General features: G+C 34.6%; 3 protein-coding genes across 5 annotated transcripts; 1 reads left to right on the forward strand and 2 right to left on the reverse strand.

The window, feature by feature from the left end:
* Positions 1-695: 695 nt before the first annotated feature.
* On the reverse strand, positions 696-2,903 carry LOC122576179 (gamma-gliadin-like). Its single transcript, XM_043746082.1, has 2 exons — positions 1,050-2,903; positions 696-762 (listed from the first exon to the last, which is right to left on the reverse strand). Exons 1-2 carry the CDS (start codon positions 1,869-1,871, stop codon positions 757-759), a joined length of 828 nt encoding a protein of 275 aa, XP_043602017.1. The 5' UTR covers positions 1,872-2,903; the 3' UTR covers positions 696-756.
* Positions 2,904-4,909: 2,006 nt separating this feature from the next.
* On the reverse strand, positions 4,910-8,592 carry LOC122576294. Its single transcript, XM_043746368.1, has 2 exons — positions 7,977-8,592; positions 4,910-7,653 (listed from the first exon to the last, which is right to left on the reverse strand). Exons 1-2 carry the CDS (start codon positions 8,141-8,143, stop codon positions 5,709-5,711), a joined length of 2,112 nt encoding a protein of 703 aa, XP_043602303.1. The 5' UTR covers positions 8,144-8,592; the 3' UTR covers positions 4,910-5,708.
* An 11-nt stretch (positions 8,593-8,603) lies between these two features.
* Positions 8,604-14,674, forward strand: LOC122576295. 3 transcript variants are annotated; one of them, XM_043746372.1, is made up of 5 exons: positions 8,604-9,560; positions 9,924-10,121; positions 12,037-12,245; positions 12,936-13,076; positions 13,946-14,674. In XM_043746372.1, the coding sequence occupies exons 1-5, from the start codon at positions 9,443-9,445 to the stop codon at positions 13,961-13,963; spliced, it is 684 nt and encodes a 227-aa protein (XP_043602307.1). In that variant the 5' UTR covers positions 8,604-9,442; the 3' UTR covers positions 13,964-14,674. The 3 variants fall into 3 exon arrangements, with proteins under 3 accessions (XP_043602307.1, XP_043602304.1, XP_043602305.1); XM_043746369.1 differs by having other exon boundaries at positions 13,951-14,674; XM_043746370.1 differs by lacking the exon at positions 13,946-14,674 and having other exon boundaries at positions 12,936-13,378.
* Positions 14,675-20,805: the final 6,131 nt, after the last annotated feature.

The raw sequence follows: 20,805 nt of genomic DNA on the forward strand, positions 1-20,805 counted from the left end.
GTAACTTCAACAACCTTAAATGTAAATAAAATACGCGGGATTTTAACTAAGAAGAACAATATAAATATCCTCCTCAATTTTTTAACACACTGTAGATGATGTCATTGGCTCCATTAGCGACCAGTGGCATTCAGAGCACTTTAACATTCCCTTCGAAGGTTCCATAGTCCATTTCCTTGAACGTAACGTGATAAATTGTCGAAGATTCGTTGATGAATCCGACGACGACGATCGATTCTTCATGTTACGAGTGATTCGAAATATTCTCGAGTTTGGTAAATGGATCTTGCTCGTGGCTGTCATCCTGGCGAATTATAATTATTATGATTGCCCAGTGAATGGAAAATCGATCTGTGGCTCGGTTTACGAAGAATTTCATAAGTTAGCTCGTATGAAGGCTGCTGATGATATGATGCCTTTCCTGAATTGGTAACATTAATTTACAGTAGTTACGAATAGTATTTACACGTTATTGTTTCCATTATAGACCATTTACATGCTAATTACTTAGGATCAAATATATTAAAGTTCGTCTCATTCAATGGTACTTTCATGTGACTAAATGTGAATAAATTTGGTGAGGTAAATTTTAGGCAACTGGTAGATCTGGTAGTTATTAGAAAAGAGAAATCAAGACGTGTGTATATTTTTTCAAATTTTATTCATATTTTTCACAATCGTATATTTTCTCTTATTTTTGATCTTCTTAACTACCCTAGGTCCAGGTCTGGTGACCTCTTCTTCTAGGTGCACAGATCACATCTGAAAAAACACAAAATTTGTCTTAATCGATCACCTCCTTCAGAGAAATCGGAGATCCTATCACAAAAATACTGATCAAGCCCTGAATATTTATACAAATTTACGTTTTTATAAACATAGCTGAAGAAATGAATAGAAACCAAGACAGGAAGAACTTTCTCATCCATTGGATACCAATAGCACTAAATAATATTAAAATAGTTCAGTACCGTTAGAGTAATATTGTTTGTACCAACACTGCTAAAACATTATTAGAACGACCAGTATCGCCAAATACTTCAACTTACATGATGATGCATTCGATGGGTCATGGGAACCATATGGCGGCCCATACTTTTCTCCTTATAAATTCTCATAGCAGGCTCCATGAAGATAGCCGAGCTCAAAGTAGGAACTTGCTGTTTAGTGCAGCTGCACTGCATAATACTCTGTTGACATTGTTGACACTGAGGTACCTTGACATAAGTGGCCACAGGTTCAGGTTCAGTAATCATCATAACAGGCTTGGTGGGAACCATCACCATTTGGTGTTCCTCGTACACAGGCCTGACAGGCTCTTTCTCTATTTTAGGAGCCACGATCTTCTCTGGTTTAGGTTCAGGCTTCACAATCTTCTCTTTGATAATAGTTTCAACCACTGGTTTCACAGGTTTCTCTTCTTTTGGTGGTTGGATGATGTTGACGTTGGTTTGAGAAGGTGGACAAGGTTGAGGCGGTTGGATGAATTTCAAGGAAGTTTGAGCAGGAGGTTGAATCACGTTGAAGGTTTGAACTGGCTGAGGAGCAGGTTGGATGCTGAATGTTTGAACTGGTTGAGGAACAGCTTGGATATTAAGTGTTTGCATTCGTTGGGGTACTTGCTGAATGTTCAATGTTTGAACAGGCTGAGGAGCAGCTTGGATGTTATAACTTTGTGCTTGAGACACCATGCTACCTGAATCCAGACAGATGACTGATTTTTTGGATCTAGCCTGGTCGTCGTTTTCTTCTGTCTTCTCGATCTTCAGATTATGACCCTCGTCCAGTGATTTCTCCTTGATGTTCGTTGGAACTGCCTGGGTCAGAGACAGACCCAAGAAGAAGAGAAAGAAGACAACGTTGGAATTCATTTTTTTAGTTGGATTGTTCTTCGAAGTTGAACTGTGAGGATCCTGATGAGGAGCTCGGTTTTTATAGGGATTTGGTGGAATACAGTGACCTGGTTTTGTTTAGGAAGCACGCGTATATACGCAATGATGCTGAGTGAGCGTAATTTGAAGGTATTGAGCCACTTTGTTGACGCGATAGTGGATTATTGGTTTGTCGGCGTGTTACCATGCGTGAAACGGTTCCGCGAAATTTACCAGGATAGAGAATTTCTTATATCAAGTTGCTTTACAAGCATTTTATAAAGTATGCGGCAATATGCAAGTTATACGATATTTTGGGAAATACAAGACACAAAGAGAAGATAATTTCTCCAATTTCTTCAGTTTCTTTAACTCTCTAAGTTTCTTTAGAGCCTTTCGTTTCTTTAATTTCTTAAATTTATTCAATTACTTCACATTTTACAATCTTTTCAAATATCTACAGTTTTGTGCAATTTCTCTATTTTTGCAAATTGGAATCTTTTCTAAATTCATAGCTTTAAAATAGCGTTAGTGACTAGCAATGTGTAATAAATGACTCGTGTAGGTGTAAGTGATGGGGTGTTGGTTAGTTTCTTTGAAACAACGTCTACTTAATCTACTTGAAGGTTAGACCTTCCAGAACAAAAAAGTCGAACTTTTGCTGGAAAGGAACATTAACTCGGTATCTTTCACGGAATTGCAGAGAAAAATTTTGCAAATCTTGAACATAAAAATAACTATCTTGGTACTATATTAAATTACCGGGACAGTATGTTTCACGATGATAAAATTCATAAATTTATTGTTATGACTGTAGAAGCTTTAAACGATTGACTGTCGTTTTGAACGTTGAACGATTGATCGATGTATTTTTACAATTTAAGCCAAACACAAAATCCTCTAGTTACATTGTTAATTATTTTATTCATTTTTTATTATATTATTTACAGACAAAATGGACGATTCTTCACTAGGCTTTCTCAGTTATTTAGTTTCTTTCTGGTTTTATTAATGTATATAACAGATCAAAGGGTTCATATTCATCGTTGTTGCGTAGCCGTGTGTTTGAGAATAATGCGGAAACACATTATGGAAACACAGGAATGCAGTGACATTACGTTTTGCTGCAAGAACATGCAACTCGATAAATAAACTCGATTAATAAACTGGATTTCGTCATCGTCATGGTTACGGTGATTATTGTTATTATTGCATAATGTTTCCAAAATAGCAATGCATGTTGCATACAGGTTGAACAATATTATTCAGCTGATGTTTGTTTCGTAATTGTGAAACAGTAGTGGGATATTTCGTCAAGATCGCGCGTTCGTATTTATAATTTAAACAAATAAAATAAAAGGAAGAATATGAAGGCGAGAAGTATCATTTCGTCATTTTATTTATCCTACGGATATTACATAAGAGTGAAACCTAAAACTTTTCTTCATTTTCCATATATCTTTGTTTAATTTTATTTATTTATTTCCAAGCTATATTAATATTTATTTCCACAGCATATTTACATTTTCCAATTTCATTTATTTCTATTTATCTGCAATGTTATTATTTCATTTATTTACTGATTCTCTTTCTCACATTTCGATATGTTCATCGTACCGTAAAATCATCATCAAATTTATTACTCTATTTATTTATTTATTCCTCCCCAATGAAATTTATTTGCGAACATACAAAAATTCCAGCTTGTCGTAATTTACATCTCCATAATTTAAATTCGCTCGATAAACTGTTCTATTTTCAAGTCCTCATTTCTATTGGCAACTAAGTGACTGCGGATTTTGTCATTAGATGGCATTGGTAAAATCCGCAGTCACTTAGTTGCCAACCCGATATACTACAGAAAAAGGAGAGAAAGGAATGAAATTTGCTAACTTGAAAGAACCCATTCTCTGGCAGTTTATGTTTCACAATACACCGATCCTTCTACGGGAAAGGGGAAAAACTCATTTCACTGGCCATTTTCCTCTGACGTCCAAAGTTGAATCAAACCAAGGTTAGACCAAACCTTAACCTGCTTTGTAATTCTCCTCAGGAGTCTCTCTTTTTCCTCTTCAATGATCGAATTGTTTTTTTCCCCCGTCGGTTTGAAGAGAGAATACGTTTTAATCTCAAAGCAGCGCATTCTCTCTTCTTCCAAGAATCACTTCTTCCTCCTCTTTGATTAGAACACACCATTGTAGGAGAGGTTCATGGAAAGTTATATATACAGTAGAATGCATGGCGTAACGAGATCGTAAAAATAAAAATCGAGTAAAAGTAATAGTACTTTACTTCTCTGCTTTCATTCTACGTTGCATTGGTAGATTTCTGTTACCTGTTGTTGTTTTACTACCTTTGGTGCCTTCTTGCACTTTCTTTTCTAATGTGTTCCTTAGCACATTTTTGATTGAATTGTTCCTTTGGGTGTCTTTTTATTATCGGAATTCACTTTTTGCTGTTTTCCTACTCCTTCTCCTATTTTATTTCCTAACTACTTTATTTAAAATGGTGCTTATTTAAAATATCGTGTAACTGCAGTTTTCTCAACTGTAGCGGCTTAATTTTTAGGTTAAGTTGTCAAAGAAATGCGCCCTTTTATTATATAATATTCTATAGGAAGAGAATCTCATTACAAAACGTAATTATTTTACTTAGAATGATATTTTAGAACATATGTTTAATGTATTTTTAATTATTGTCATTCTAATTTGGAGGTTAGTTCTACAGAAAATGAATCGTTTCTTATCGCGGTGATAAGTAATCTTTTTAAGATTAAAGTGGCTGTTCACACCTGATATAGAAAAATTCATTTTCTTGCATTGTTTTAAAACGAGCATTGCAACGATCGAATGCTCCAGTCAAATATTTACTGTATCGAGAATTTTTCACGCATCGGAAAACGCGTACATTAAAATTTCATGAATATGAATATCCCGGAAGATTTTTATTCAAATATCCAGCGAATTTCACGATGTGGTAGATAAAAAACAATATAGATATTCTGCAATTTTTTTTACCAAATATTGGCGATACATTTCACTAATTTCCATTTTTAGTCCAACCTTTCAGGCTATTATTCCAAACAGTACGTAACGCAAAAATAAATAAGAGGATAAACGTTGCAAGAGAAAAACACCTTCTATGAGAATTTATTCCATCAAAAGCGACTCTTCAAATTTTCATCTAACAACCACATTATTCACTAGCTTCTGTAAAAATAATTCCCTAGAATCTGAACTATGTAATGAAGATACGAAGAAGTATACAGGATGTTTCACACATGGTATAATTTAATGGGTATAATATTCTTATTATAATACAAACTTCATAGAAATATTTTGTACAAAAGTCAGGTAGTTTCTAATATTTTTATTTTGCTCGTAAAGCAATTATAAAGCTCGTAAACCAGGAATTTGGCATATTTTATTTCGTGTAACAAATAAAATCTCGAGATCAATAACGAATAATGTTTTTATAAAAAATTATTCGTCATTTTCAAGTAACTTCGTTTTTCATTCGCAGCTTTTATTCGAAGATGACTCGAGTAAAATTGTTTTCAAATAACTTTCAAATAAAGCGCACGAATAAAACGAACTTGCCCAAGAATTATAACTAATTTCTTGAATAAAATTTTATCTAGATGATTGTCAAATAATTAACCGCTTTTTATTAAATATTAATATATCGAAAAATTCCTCAAATAAAATTTCATTCGAACCATAGAATTCTTCGAATAAAATTTTATTCGAATTCTGAAAAAATTCCTCGAACAAATTTATTTTTATTCCAGTCTTCGTTAATAATGTCCAATTCTAATCAATTATCGTTTCCAAACTATCAAACACCACTCATAGTCTCTATCGTGCTTTCTTCAGGAACATCGTCGTCTCCCATCGTCTCCATTTGCATCAATCTAGTCTTCGGGGAATCTTCGCCCAAGGACCTGTTCCCCGAGAATCCACTCTTGTCCCTAGAATTATTATCTTCGCTCGTGATGTCTCCTTTCCTCTTAATCTCTTCCTGCTGCATCGCCTCGCGAGATTCCAGTTGTTCATTACCCTGATAACTGTCATCCATCTGCTCCACCATCTCAGCTCCCATCTGCTCACCATTTTCATCGATCTCGTAAGACTCCTGATCTTCTTGTTTCTCCAATTGCTTCTCCCATCTGCTACTATTAACAATCTCGACGCCATCTCCAACAACCTTCTGCGTCGTCCTGAACACGTTCAACTCCCCTGGAATATCGTAGGAACTGTGTTTTACTTCTGGAGCATAGATCTGTCTGCTATCATCTGATGTCTGGGTCCTTTGAGATTGGACAAATTGGGACCGCACTACTTTTGGTTCTCTTTCATAAGGAATTCTAGGATTTCCCACTGCAGATTGTTGGTTGGACTGAATTTTAGGATATTGGGTATGTTCAGCTTTGGAATATTGGTTGGTTTGAGCTTTGAAATATTGGTTAGATTCAGGTTTGAAATATTGCATAGGTTCAGCTTTCGAATATTGGTTAGATTCAGGTTTGAAGTATTGCATAGGTTCAGCTTTGGAATATTGGTTAGATTCAGGTTTGAAGTATTTCATGGGTTCAGGTTTAGTATATTGGACAGGTTCAGGTTTGGAGTATTGGACAGGTTCAGGTTTGGAATATCGGACAGGTTCAGGTCTGGAATATCGAATGGGTTCAGGTTTTGAATATCGGATAGGTTCAGGCTTGATATATGGACTAGGTTGAACTTTAGAATACTGGTTAAATTCAGTTTTAGGATATTGGATAGGTTCAGGTTTGAAATGCTGGTTAGGTTGAACTTTAAAATATTGATTAACTTGAGTTTTGGAATGCTGGCTAGATTGACTCATAGGATTGCTGTGTATAAAGGAATCACTAAAATACCTATCAGACCTAGAGCTCATTCCAAAATCCTTCTTCGATCTGAAATTTCCCAAATCTTCATTATCAGATGACAGGCTGGATGGTTTTCTGAAATGATTGAAAGAAGGTTCGTTATTGGAACCAGGCAAATATTTACCCATTCCAAAATCCTTCCTCGTTCCAAAATTCCTGAAATATTCTTCATTACTGATTGACAGACCCGAAGGTCTTCTGAAATTATTAGATGAAGGCTCGTTATTGAAGCTCGTCTCAAAGTCCTTCCTCACTCCAAAATTCGAAGATTTCCTTGGATTACCAAAAGCAGACTGACTATTAGACAAGCCATAATCTCCAAAATACTTGTCAGGTCCTGTGCTCACGCTAAACTCCTTCTCCGCTCCGAGGTTTCTCAAAACTTCTTCATCATTAGCTAAGGCACTTGATTGTCTTCTTAAACTATTCATAGAAGACTCACTATTGGTCAGGCCATAATTCGCATACAATTTGCTCGAAGGTATCAAATCAGATTGCTCTTTGCTGAGATCATAGAAATTAGGCTTTCTGTATGGTGTTCTATTTGGAGTTCTTGAAACTGGGAAATGAGACTGGTACGAGGATGCTGGATTATTTATACTGTGAATAGAGGTGGTTTGCGAAGGAGCCACGTCAAAATCGAAATCTCGTCCGATGGTAAAGGGATTCTCGCGTTTGCAGGTGGCTGTTGATTTAGTGACAGGTGGGGTCCCTCTGCTTCTGATGGCTCTATCATACGAGGCTCCATCGTATGGGTCATTGAATGGAGAATTGTAGGGTTGCTGGAAGATTGGGTTACGTCTAAATGGTTCGCTGCTCTGCCAAGGACTGCTTTCTGGCTCGAGTCCATGATACTCTCCTGTGGACGTGTCCCTAGAAATTTAGGGTCAGTTCTAACGTTTCAGTGTCAATTAAAATAAATTGGGAGTTGTACGGTGAAAAATATTCTTATGGTGAGAGGTCTGAATTCTTAAAAATTTTCGTTCTTAAAATTTTTATTAAAATTTCTTTAAATTTCTGTTAAAACCAATAATGACGGATTAATTTTCATAGTAAGGTCTATCGCTCATTTATTTTTCGGTAAAATCTTTCATTTAAACCAACCAGTGGTATTTCTTAAAATGTTCAAGAATTTCAGACAGTTTGATATTTATAAGCTGATGAAATTAAGAAACGCGAAGAATTCGAATTCTTACCATGAAACCAGGGTGTCTGGTCGTTCTCGACGACACGAGGGGCAGGAAGCATGCCTCAGATTTCTCGTTTGCTCTTCTTCGTCCCACCTTCGTAACTGTGGCGATCCAGAGATCGCATTCACGAACAGACAAAGTAGAACAAATCGTCTAAAAGATCGTTCGAACATGCTTATATGGTTATTAAAGATCAGACCTCGTCCAGACGCTTTTATAAGCTACAAATTCGACGAGGACATATACTTCCTCTTTGTTGCGTCAGAATCTCGTGTTTCCTTTACGTGGCCGGAAATGAAGATGTATTAATGATTTACTGGTTGAGGTTAGCCTTGATCTCCTTTTCCATGAGTAAGATCAACATTATGGTGATGCAATAGCATAAACGTTGAAATACTATTATTATTATTATATATTATTATTGTTATTATTATTATTATATCTTGTGCAAAAAAATAAATATTTGTTTTAAAGCTACCTTCTTTCTGCCATAATTACGATATTTTTTAAACACATTTCGCCTCATTGTATGTCAATTTTTGGACGATTTCTTGTCAATCGTTTAACTTTCACTTTAAGAATTTATTAAAAATACCATAAATTTAATATATTTAACGTTGATAAGAAAAAATACTTGATCAAAATTTGATCAAGATTATTCCGACGGTTTATTAAAAAATAAGTTACAAATATTTTTACCATTTTCTGAATAAGAATTATAAATATTATGAATTCCCTTAACGTTCGACCGATTTCATTGCAAATTGTAAATTTGAGTAAATATGGGAAAAAGTGGGGGAACTGAAATTCAGTCTGATATATGAGACGTCATCAAAGTGAAATAATAATAAATAATCCGATTATTTATTGTTATGTTACGCGCAATGTTTCCCTGTTGTTGACAAAAGTGATTGAAGTGAAATACGAGCTGCCCCTATTTCTCGTTCCATAAATATTTACATATGTATTTCCAACTAATTTCATACGCGTCGTACAATTACACTAATTGTCGTTTTCTATCGCCTGATTACGTTTGCAAAGCTGTACCTTTTCTTCTTGCAAATATCGTCTTCGTGTTCCTCTCAATTTTCACATTGATCGGGTTAGAAAATTCTTCTTTGATTAGAAAACAGTCGGTAACAATGTAATGAGAATAATTTCAAAACTAAATTTATTTTATAATAATTGATAATAATAACTGAAAGTAGATGAAACTCGTCCATACATTCCTCTTTCTATTTTATTTCACTTAGAATATAACCTATAGGGGAAAACAATGCAAAAATAGGAAAATTTTGAAATTTGTATTGTCGGAATTTCTTGGAAAATTATTCTTAAAAAAAACTCTGGAAATAACGAATCATTACGTTTTCAAATTTTAAGTTCTGGTTTCTCAATCATCGAACTAGTATTAAGTATCTAGTTACTTTTAAGTACCTAGTTACTTTTTCAAGGATCGTTCACAATCGCAGATGGCGCTACGAATGTTCATCCACCGAATGTTTCTTCGCAGACAGGACACAGACGATGACATAATATCGAAGAAATCACTACAATCAGTCAAGCAGATCATCAACTTTCTGAAAGAACGTAAGAAATTGTGAATTTACAAGGCAATTTTCATTTACAGTAATGCCAAATTAAATTATCGAATTATTCGAACGATACATCTTTATTCTTTATTTCCAATACTATTAATTCTACCTTATAAAAGGTAAATACCGTAACTTCTACTATAAAAGCTAAATGCCATAAATTCTACCGCGAAGGCTACATAAAATTTTCTTGCTGTTATTAACGCACATAATTTTTTATTAGAACAATGAACACTGTTTTGATACCATAATTGCTTAAAAATTATATACGTATTTATTTTCGTTTTCTTCTGTAACGCAGCCTGACGTGGTTAGGTTAATTAAAGACTCACAAAACTGCTTTCTCTCTGATTTCAAGATGCTAGAGAGGAAGGGCTATTTCGACGTGCTGGTCGTCGCGATCTTAGAAGACGAATTCTGAACTCGTTGAAGAAAGGCGAGAAACCTCATTTAGGGAACAACGACGCGGCTCTGGAATGCGCAGCCGCGCTGCAACTTTTTTTAAGCCATTTGAAGAAACCTGTGATGCCTCAGCACGTTCAACAACTTCTTCTTGGTAGACAAAAGAGTCCTACGTCTTTTTTTAACTGAAAGAATTACCCGGGGAAATGTTTGTCAAATTAATTTTGCCATTTTTTCTTTCTCTTTTTTTCGACGAGTAACGTCGTATCAACGACCCGTCGTAGAGACGTTTATTGTTTTTTAGATAAATTTTAGAAGATTCTGAACATTCTTTGTATTGCGAAAAGATTCCTTCAGTGATTTGGGAAGTTTGGTCTAATTTCGTGAGGTTTCAGTTTTTTTAGAAAAAATCTTTAAAATGACTGTGACTTTTGGCCTAATTATTAAAGTGAATTAGACAATTGAAGAATTCCGTATAACAGTTCATACAATTATTCAATAACATACAAGATAGAATAATTGAACAAAATTTGGGGTAACCAAAAGCACTTTGATATTTTAATTACTGAATGGATTAAAAAAATTGAAAATTCTTTTAATAATAGTAAATGGAACTATACATTTAGTAAAATTTCATAGTAAAATTTAGTAAATTTCATAGAAAAATACTGAATAATTAAAATCTGTTTTTATTCTTCATCAACAAAAATTCTTTAGAGATCTAATTGAAGTGGAACTTACGTTCTATTCTCACGAGCATAACATTTTTTTCTTATATTTGAATTTTCCTTGTGTTTCCTTCCTTCTTTAATTAAAATCCTCCCTGGCTTTTAACTGTTATGATCTCTATTTAAGCATCGTAAAAAAGGAGGTTAACTGGGGAATCCTATTATGAAGATCACGAAATCTCAAGCGGCGATATTTCTCTGAATTCAAAAATTTATGTACTTTACATTTGGACGAACATTTTTATTAAATCCATTGAAAAATAATTAACAATCTGTAGAAATCTAAAGAAAAATACAAGATCTATAGAAATCTGAAGAAAGATACGAAATCTACCTATCTGTTTATCCAATAGAAATTAAGATCCCTAGAAATCTAAAGAAGATTGTATAATTTACGGAAACACAAAGAAAATGTCTATGTCCGATAAAAACTAAAATCCCTAGTAACTCAATGAATGTTATAATATTTGTTTTATCTTCATATCCAATAAAAATTAAAATCCCTAGAAAAAAGGTTTGCCAATTTATATATCATATGTTTATGTTCCCTCTCACTTCTGCATGAAATTACTCTTACTTAAACAAACCCATAAAACGCGGCATATCTGTTTGCAATCTAGCCAAACGATACGAATCATCGATTAAATTAACGAGTCCAGCCATCATGGCGTTAAGTAATAATTCCTCGCGTTACCTAACCGCAGATATTTGGAAACAATATGCACTCGTGTTCCCCTCCTGACATGGTTTCGAATGACCACGTTTCGACACGATATTCTACGCTATAAAAGATCCTGATACGTGATACGTGCTGGTAATTAAAATCGACCGACGCTCGTTATAGAAACAAACGAGAATTACCAAACTGCCTATCTGTGAAATTTTATTGTTATATCACGTTCCATTTCCTGTTATCTCTTCTGTGTAATTTGTAGCAGTACTTTTATTTAGATATAATTGAAATACAGATTTTTGTCTTATTTTCTAGTTTGAGAATTTTATTTTTTGAAATTTGCAATTACTGTATTATAGAGAAAGATATTTGTAACTTATAAAATCCACATTTTGGTAATACAAAGATCTAAGTGAATAACTTCAAGCGTACCACCTAACTAATATATAACTAGAATATAACTAGAACGAGCGTTACCAACGTTAGGTACAAATATTTCATTTTTATTTTTCTTAACTTAGTCATTCGCAGGTAAAATTTGTCTATTTAAGAAAATAAATAAATAAAAATTCATAATTCCACTATTTCACATATAAATGTATTTTTTCTCCATACGAGCATTGAAATAAAAAGAACCAATGACTGAATGATAATTTTTCATAAAACAGCTGACAATCCCGGAGTGACTGCGCACATGATCGCCAAGGATGCACTAGGATTGATACGACAAGACGTCGGTGGTCGTCACGGAGAGCTTCTAGCCGGCCTTCTTGATTTACTCAGACACTTGACACTGTCTGGCCCTCCATCCGAAAGATCAGAGCTTCGTGGATCACCGCTTCCAATTGCACTTCTTCCAGTCTTTTTTACTTTGACGGTAAATCATTCTCAACACAATCGAATGAATAGAAATCAAAATTGCTATACCGTATAAAGATCAGGTTCTATTTTACGATTTCCTTCAATTTGTTAAATTATCGAAACTACGATTTACAAGGTTAGATTCGTTTCCATTGTTTGACTACATCGTTAAGGTTAGGCTATGGATGATCATGCAAATTCATGTTTTTTAAAAATCTAATTATTAACACTACAACTACTACACTAAAACACTAAGGAATTCCATGTTATGCAGTACACTTTTGGTACTATTAACCCACCTGAGACCATGATCACTAAATGAGCGTTGGCGCATTTATAAAATTGTGAACCCAGTTGTTTTGACTGGTGTGGTAGGTTCCAGTGTTAAGAGCAGACTGTACACGTTTATGCAGATTTATATTTTTACGGGGCATCTTATGTTACGTATATGACGTTAACTGACCCAATCGAAACCAGTGTCAGCTTCTTCTTTGTGAATATATATATATACATATACACGTATATAACGTTCCTTTGTTACAGCGTATTCGCAATTGTTTCGAAGCTGTGCAATTCTTAAGATCCTTTCGAGCGGAGTGAATCGTTGATTCGGTTTAACCCAAAGAACAGAAACAGCCACGAAACGAATCACGATGCAGATCGACGAGGATTTTAACGCGACTGATCGATCGTTTTGCTGTTACAGCCGGCCGACCTGGTGAAATGGAAGCAAGTGGCCGCCAGATTCAACGAATTAATTACCGAGGCCCCCGAGCAACTGCAGCTGAATGAAAATCGATCGTGCGAAATGGAATCCGCCAGGCTATCCGTCGAGAACACGGACAACGTAAGAAATAGGAACTTTCTTAAGGTTTAGAAAAGATTAATAACGATCTTGGAAGCAATCTCAAATGTGATTCTTCTTCATCCAACGGGAGAATTTATTTTTGATGAGAAATCAAATAGATATATATGAGAGAGGAGGAATTTTCGTGAAGAGATCAGCTTTTCTTTCCTATTTGATGGAAAGAAAATTGTGGTTAAGAATGTGGTAGAAATAAAAGATTCTATGAGTAGATTGAAAAGATGGTAGTATTTGAGAGAATCCAAATATAATATTGTGGAGGATTCGAAGCTAATTTAAATTTAAAACGAGTTTTACTGAAAAATAATCTAAGAATAAACTAAATTCAGTCCTAACCTAAACCGAGTCGATGCTAAATTTAATTTTAATCTAAGTTAGACGTGAAACATATTCAATGCAAATCTAACCTAAATTTAAATGAAATTCAATTCAAACCTGTTTCTAAGCTGAATCAAGTTTAATCCAAAACTAATCTAAATCCAGAATAAATTCAATTTAAAGTTAACCTAAATTACTAAACTAAGTTCAATCGAAATCTAGCGAAAAGTAACTTAAGTTACCAAACTTAATCTAAATTAAATTCAATTCGAATTCTACCTTAAATCTGAATTCAGCTGGAACCTAACCTAAACTTAATACTAGTATGCTGCGTCTATAGTTGAGCGCTTCTTATAACTTAGAAATGGGTAATATAAAGCAGATAAAGTAAAAAGAAGAAGGTTAAATAAAAGGTGCCATTATTCCAATATCGTTTCTTTCCTGTAGAATAATTTTTTACGTGAAAGAATTTGCTGAAGCACAGCCACGATTTTAATAACAAATTTACACAAATGTCTCTTTTATCGTTTTAGGTTAGGTTGGAGAGATAACTAGGATTCTTGCTGTGCCGTTGCATGGCCCGCCGGCAAGTAGACTTCATCCAGTAATTTCCAATTCGAATCGAAAACATCCGATATTAAGCCGCATACAAATGTAATTCTTTCGTATAAATGTAAGAGAATTGTGTAAATTACTCGTACTTCCGCTCAACCGATAACAATCACAAAAGCCTACATTTTCACCTAAATTATTTCTTCTTCTTTTCTTTTCTTTTTTTCGAAAAAAAGCAACTACTATAATTTCATTTTTTGCCATTTATGGTTTACAGTGAAAAAATCTCTGGTTCATGTGTAATGGGATAAAAATTGAAATACATATACGTTACTTTAAAAATATTGTAACGATTTGGAGGAGTTTTATGTATTTAGATTAGAGATTGTTACTTTGTACTTGTTTGTTTAGAAATATACAGAAATATACACACATTGTACATGGTAGAAGTTTAATTGTAATATCAGCCTATGTAAGGAAATTGACCCCTTGCCTTGTGATTCCTTTTATAGTTACGCTGCGATTAACAAAAACAATCATCAAACTATTGTATGTACTTTCTATCAAACAATATTCACTTTTTATTCTGAAACTAAGGCGAAAAATTAAAATAAATATTCAATGAGTCACGGCCTGTCTCGTGTTTGAAGAACCATTCAATTTCTAGAATTGAAATGAAATATTTAAATAAATATTTAATGGGTCATAATCTGTCCCACGTCTGAAAAAGTCAAAAAAAAAAAAGACACGTGATCAAAATGATCATTAGCAACGTCCTAACGTGTATCTGAATGTCAGCGTGATCGTTAAGGCATTCGAATAATAGTACCTAACCTCTAAACTTAGCAGGAGGATTTCACGAAGCAGTTGACGCGTCTCATACACGCCAGAAGCCCATTGTCTAACCCGCTATTGCTCCTCGATATTCCATTAAGGCGTTCGACAAAGCGTCACGCGAGCTAAACCGAGAAAATGGCCCTCGGAAGCGGGCCATTTACAGGCAACCATATGAGTGTGCTAGAAAGGGATGTGCAAGCCTGAAAACGCGCGATACGCTCTCTATCAGGACGTTTAGTATTCCTCTTAACGACGTTGCTCGAGACGAAAATGCAGATCAGAAATTGGGATCTCGATGGAAGAGCCTGTGCAACGTACGAGGCCTGATGAACGACAGGAAATTTGACACGACCGTAACGACGATCATGTCGAATGAACTTAAATTGTATTCTGATGGCAGGAAGAACATGCAGAAGATGGCGTCGAGAAATTGTGCTCGATGGCATTTTCAGATAAGACGTTCGTTGAGTTGCACGAATTCTGTTGATGGTATTGGGTTCCAGGATGAAGTGAAGGAGCTAAATTAACCTATTGTGCTCTATGGAGGTATACACATTACCCAGGGTCGAATTCAAGTTTTCGAGGTCTGGGACTATTGACACAACGGAGACCTTCGTAGAATTAAGTGGGAAGGGGTTAAAATGAAATTTTACATAAATGTGAAATAAAACCTATTTTGTAATAAGTTATACTTAAAATTTGTTAAAAGACATTGTACACTTTTAAAAAAGAGTTGTTCGTTTTTCAATTTTTCCTAAATTAGACGAGTAAATTAATCATTATAGTCGTAATATAAAATGTATTTTTATTGAATAGCGACGCCCTTGGAAAGGCAAGACTTGAAGCTGTAGCTTCCCCTGAAGCGGCGCCTAACATATACAGAATGTGCCAGTAACCGTGGTACAATCGGCAAGGAAGTCATTCTATATGAAAAGATAAACTGGAAGTATGGAAATCTATTTTTTCGTATGGTGCTTTGTTTTTAATGAAATCAAACTTGACAATTTTTTTAGTATACATTTTATATATTTAGTGCATATGCATCCATTCATCTCCCTTTCAAACCGGAAATCGGAAACAAGCTTAACTCCATTGATAAAAAAAAGTGCGAAAGAAGAATAAAGTATTTCGATCGAATTTTTAATTGCACGACTCTTTAATAGATTTTAGCCAAAAGGGAGAAGAAAGAATGCATGGCTTCCTTTAATTAACAGATCCATCGAGCGCTAATTGCTCAATTTAATTGCTTGTGAAAAATTATTTTTTTTCCTACAGGAATAATTTGCAATGGAAGAATCAATTAATAGACCATGAAAGAAAACATCATAAGATTCCTACATCCGTGAATTGAACTAGAAATCGCAGTTTCTCTATGAATACGAAGGAAGGGGCGGGGGGAATATTGGATTTCTCTGATAACTGAGAAGAACGTCTTTATAAATGTTCAATTGTTTGATGTTTGTTCGAGTACACGGATAGAAAAAATTCCCTGCGATGGGAAGAATCAAAATTGGATTGCACAGCAGCTAACATCAGGCAAACAATGAAAGAAGAGTAAATGGAGCAAGCTAATTTTCTAAAATTACCCATGAAGTGTGCAATTTGTCTGTCAGTTTGTTCTGATGTTTGTAGATATAATAATTGAGTACGTGAGCTTTACATTATATTCTTGTAATATATGAACAAATATAAATATTTGAATTTCTGGCTTTCCTCTTGATCATAAAAATTACAAATATTATAGATCCATATATGTACATATACAAGAGCTGTTTTAACAACGCAATAACAATTGTTATTTCACGGAATTGTATTAATCATTAAATTTATTGATAAGATATTTTATTTGGCAAAATCTTTGCGTTTTTATCCCCAGATGTCGCTAAATATACACGTTCGATATACACATTGCATATATCGAACGCAGATAATGTTACTCTTTACTATGTCGGTAATGTCGCGTATGTTGCCTGTATAAAATGGTAACAAGCGGGTTGTAAAATACCGACCTCAAAAAATTGTTTGACTCAATCATCGAAAACGATTCATCTGATAAAGGATTTTTAGTGATTAATAGAAAAAAATTACAATATTGGTCATGGTTGGAGTTAAAGTTAGTTTTACTATGAAATAATACTGATTGCCCAGGTCTCACCGCGTGGAGATTGCTGCGAACGGAGACCTATCCCTCTGTGAGACGATATTCCATATGTGTATTAAAATTTTACCCTTCCATCACTAAAAGGATAAAAAACGTCAAGCGAGAGGATAAAATCAAAAAGGCTGAATCGATCGAATAGTGTGTTCTAGCGGTCGGTCATGCGATAAAGCGAAACTTCACATGAGCCGCGAGAAACCAGATATAAAGTAATAAATTTGAAGAAGAATAGAGATAGAGTCTGGCGTTTTATTCCTCATTAAAGTAACACGTCGTCTTGGCCAATAGAACGACAAACCGAGTAAATCTTAAATACGAACGGAATCGTCGACTTTAATTTCAGATCCAGTCAGACCTAGCATTAAATCCTCGGTCGATAACAAGAATCTTTTTTATGAGTTTCAAATTGCTTTTGATGTTGTTCTTTTTCATCTTGGATATACGAGTGAATGGTGAAACGAAGATCGGAAATAAAACTCCTAAAAATAATTTTGAATCGCGAAATACGTCTCATATAGAACTATACGACTTATCTACTTCACGCTACCTTATCTACTAAAATATCACTCTTAAATTATGCATGCACTTAATTACTACTATTATATCTTACTTATATATTAACCGTTCATACAAATACTAAGCACTTATTTAAAAATACCCTACTTAACCATAAATCTAACCTAAAAGTATCTTACTTACAAATTTAAAAAATCTCTACCTAATCGAAAATCTTATTCATCTGCATCGTAAAATGTTTTCGTGAGCCCTATCTATACAAATATCTAATTGTAATGAAGCGACTGGAGGATGGGGAAGGGGCAAGGACTGCTGTATAAAATCTTGGGTACTTTTCATGCATCTAGAGTCGTTACAGTCGAAAATACTTAAAATAATAGTCAACGCCCCATGGCATGTCAGAAACGAGGATATACGCAAAGACCTAAAAATACCAAGGGTCAAAGAATAAATCAACAGATACGCAAAAAAATACAAGGAAAGAATGACAACACATCCAAACCATCTGGCTACTGAAACGAGCAAAACCCATATAAAAAGAAGACTAAAAAGAAAACACCCCACTGATTTCACTAAAGAAATAAAATAAACAAACTTGAAAATGGTATCCCCCTGAGGGTAGCCATCCACATGTTATTTAGCAATAAAATTAGAAAAATTTACCAAATGTCCAGCTGGACAAATTGTAAAGTACAAATTAAATAATAAAAAAAAAAAACTCTAAATAAAGGACACTGAAAAAGAAGTGACTCTACCAGCCAAAAGGGCCATCAAAGTATCCACTCGATATAAACCCGAGCAAACCGTGAGTGGAATGTGAATTCTATGTATTACGCAACTCTAATTTATTACACGTAACTTACGAGTGCTTTATTACATTTTCAATGTTAATCGATCTACTATTGACAAAAAAAAAAGAAAAAAGAAAAAATTGAAAAATTTCCCGTGTGAATTATTTATTTACGCAACACTAATAGCTATCAACCTATGCACTCAGGTATTTCAATATTCGCAACACTAAAAACGAGACATCCAGTGCAGCCATCTGTTAGACTGCTGGTGTAACTGCATCGGATGATGCAGTATCGTATTTCCACAGTCCAGTGGAAGAAAGTTGGGCATGATACAGGCGCAACACTACTTCTAAGAACGCGGTCATTTGTCAACGCAACTCTAATTAGAAGATTAATCAAAACAATCGCGATGAGAGTCCGCAACACTAATTCTTAAAACAAAAATAAAGTTAATTTCCATACGTGAATATTACAAATTTCAACGTTATAAAATTAATGAATAGTTAGCGTTTCTAAATTTAACTTTAAACTCTAACGTATATTACTCTGTAAGCAGTTCTAACAACTCAAAATCAAAATTACTAAAGACAGTCGCGATGTCATAACTCGCAACACTGAAGCAAACACGATTATCGGCATCTCGCAACTCTAATTCAAACCGTAATCAGTCTCTCGTGACGCTAATAGAAAGCCGCGAAACTTTCCTGCAACTCTGACTCAATTGTAATCAATCTCTCGCAACACTAATGAGAAAAGTCACGATTTGCCCAATATGGTGGTGGACCGACATGTACATCGGTCAAGAAAGAAAATACTACAACTACAACTACAGATGGTAAAAGCGAGCATAGTGACAAAGTAGTAACATCAATGTCTTCCCATGCTCTGGATAACCCAGAGGATGGGCAGCCATTAGTAGTTGCCCTCTTGAGTGGCAGTTTGCCGGGCCTCTTCGGCTTATAACCTCTTCTTTCTTCGGGCGCAATGCCCGCTGAAACTTAAATCTAAGCTCGAGTCTTCTAAGTCGCAAACAAAAAAAAGCTTATAAAGGTGAAATAAAAATATAAATCGCGAAAGCTGATTCAAGTGCATATGGACTGACCAACGATCACAACGATGCTCGAGCGGTAAACGTTCGTTTCGACTTTACTCGCGACCACGGCCGCGAAATTCGAAAAATCAATAGGCAAAACTAGAGACGAGAGCATGCTCTACTCGTGCCAGTTTCACTGTCGATTTTTCAAATAAATTTCCAGAAACAGGTTGGTCACACGAAAACGCACCTACCCGACCAGAGACTGTGCCAACCTGCCCGGCCCTACCTACTTATAATTATAACAGACACACCAGAAAGTATACTACCTATCTTACCTAGCCCTATATTTAAAAAATAGCAAAACAGGCACACCAACACACTCGCTCCACGATTCTCACACAAACACTCGGGCGCAAAGGACCTACACTAGAGAGGACGTCCCGGGACGCCTCCGACACCCGAGCTTAACACACAACATGCACACTCTAATTTACGTACCGTTTAGCTGAAATCGACTGACGAAGGCTAGAGACCATTGCGTACAAACACAATAAAAATGAAAGAATAAAAAACAAAGAGTGTGTTTATTTTCCAAAAAAGTATTAAATGGTATCGTTTATTAGAATTTAATGACAAAATTAATAATATTGCTATTTGCAGTTCCATATTTAATAACGAGTCTGTTTCTACAACTTGTGATTGAAATAATATTTGTGTAGATTTATTTTGTTATTATTTAAATTTATAGTACGGAATAATTGAAACGACGCAATTCCACAGCCTAACAGCACACACACAATGTGGAAAGTACGTCGTGCACGGTACACTAACGCGTCGTCAGTCGCTCAAACATTATAATTTTATCGATAGTCATCGTACCCATTGCCTTTCTCCCATCCAAGTAGCACCTGGGCACGTGAGCGAGATCCTGGCAATGATACGGAAAGGATCAAACCTGAAAATCCTAACTAAAAAAGATATTAGTACGTCTGTTTTGTATTTAACGGGCTAATCTTTCTGCATTCTGTATCTTCAAATTTTATCTCAAGTTACTACAAATTAGTATTTTCTATTTTGACTAATTTAATAAATTACAAAAATTCTAATACTGAAATTATTTATAGAAAACACAAACAAGACCAATGCAACATAATGATTCACTCAAATAACTGACTTTATATTTTAATTAATTATTAAAATTCTAATTTTCTAATATATTTCTAATAATTCTAATTCATATTAAAACAAAATATTGACAATGAATAAGAAGTTTGTTTAATAACTGATCCTAAATTACATGTTAATACAAGCCTCAGGCAGTCGCTTCGTCAAAGCATATTTTCGAAAGCACAAAACCAATGTTCAAAATTTGTAGCTTTGATTCCGAAATCTGCCAGTCGCGAAGTTTCTTCTTGCACAAGAAATTGAATACATCTTTGTACGGTACGAATTGAACATTAATATCTTTATATTCTTTTAATTAATACTTAAATTCAAATA

The sequence above is a fragment of the Bombus pyrosoma genome, linkage group LG16, assembly GCF_014825855.1.
Source record: "Bombus pyrosoma isolate SC7728 linkage group LG16, ASM1482585v1, whole genome shotgun sequence".
In the NCBI taxonomy this organism is placed as follows: Eukaryota; Metazoa; Arthropoda; class Insecta; order Hymenoptera; family Apidae; genus Bombus; species Bombus pyrosoma.

Coding starts and splice junctions, on each gene's coding strand:
- LOC122576179 (XM_043746082.1), bottom strand. CDS start 1,871: ATGAATTCCAACGTTGTCTTCTTTCTCTTCTTCTTGGGTCTGTCTCTG.
- LOC122576294 (XM_043746368.1), bottom strand. CDS start 8,143: ATGTTCGAACGATCTTTTAGACGATTTGTTCTACTTTGTCTGTTCGTG. Junction 7,654..7,976: donor CCAGACACCCTGGTTTCATG/GTAAGAATTCGA, acceptor CTAAATTTCTAG/GGACACGTCCACAGGAGAGT.
- LOC122576295 (XM_043746369.1), top strand. CDS start 9,443: ATGGCGCTACGAATGTTCATCCACCGAATGTTTCTTCGCAGACAGGAC. Junction 9,561..9,923: donor CATCAACTTTCTGAAAGAAC/GTAAGAAATTGT, acceptor TCTGATTTCAAG/ATGCTAGAGAGGAAGGGCTA. Junction 12,246..12,935: donor CAGTCTTTTTTACTTTGACG/GTAAATCATTCT, acceptor TTGCTGTTACAG/CCGGCCGACCTGGTGAAATG.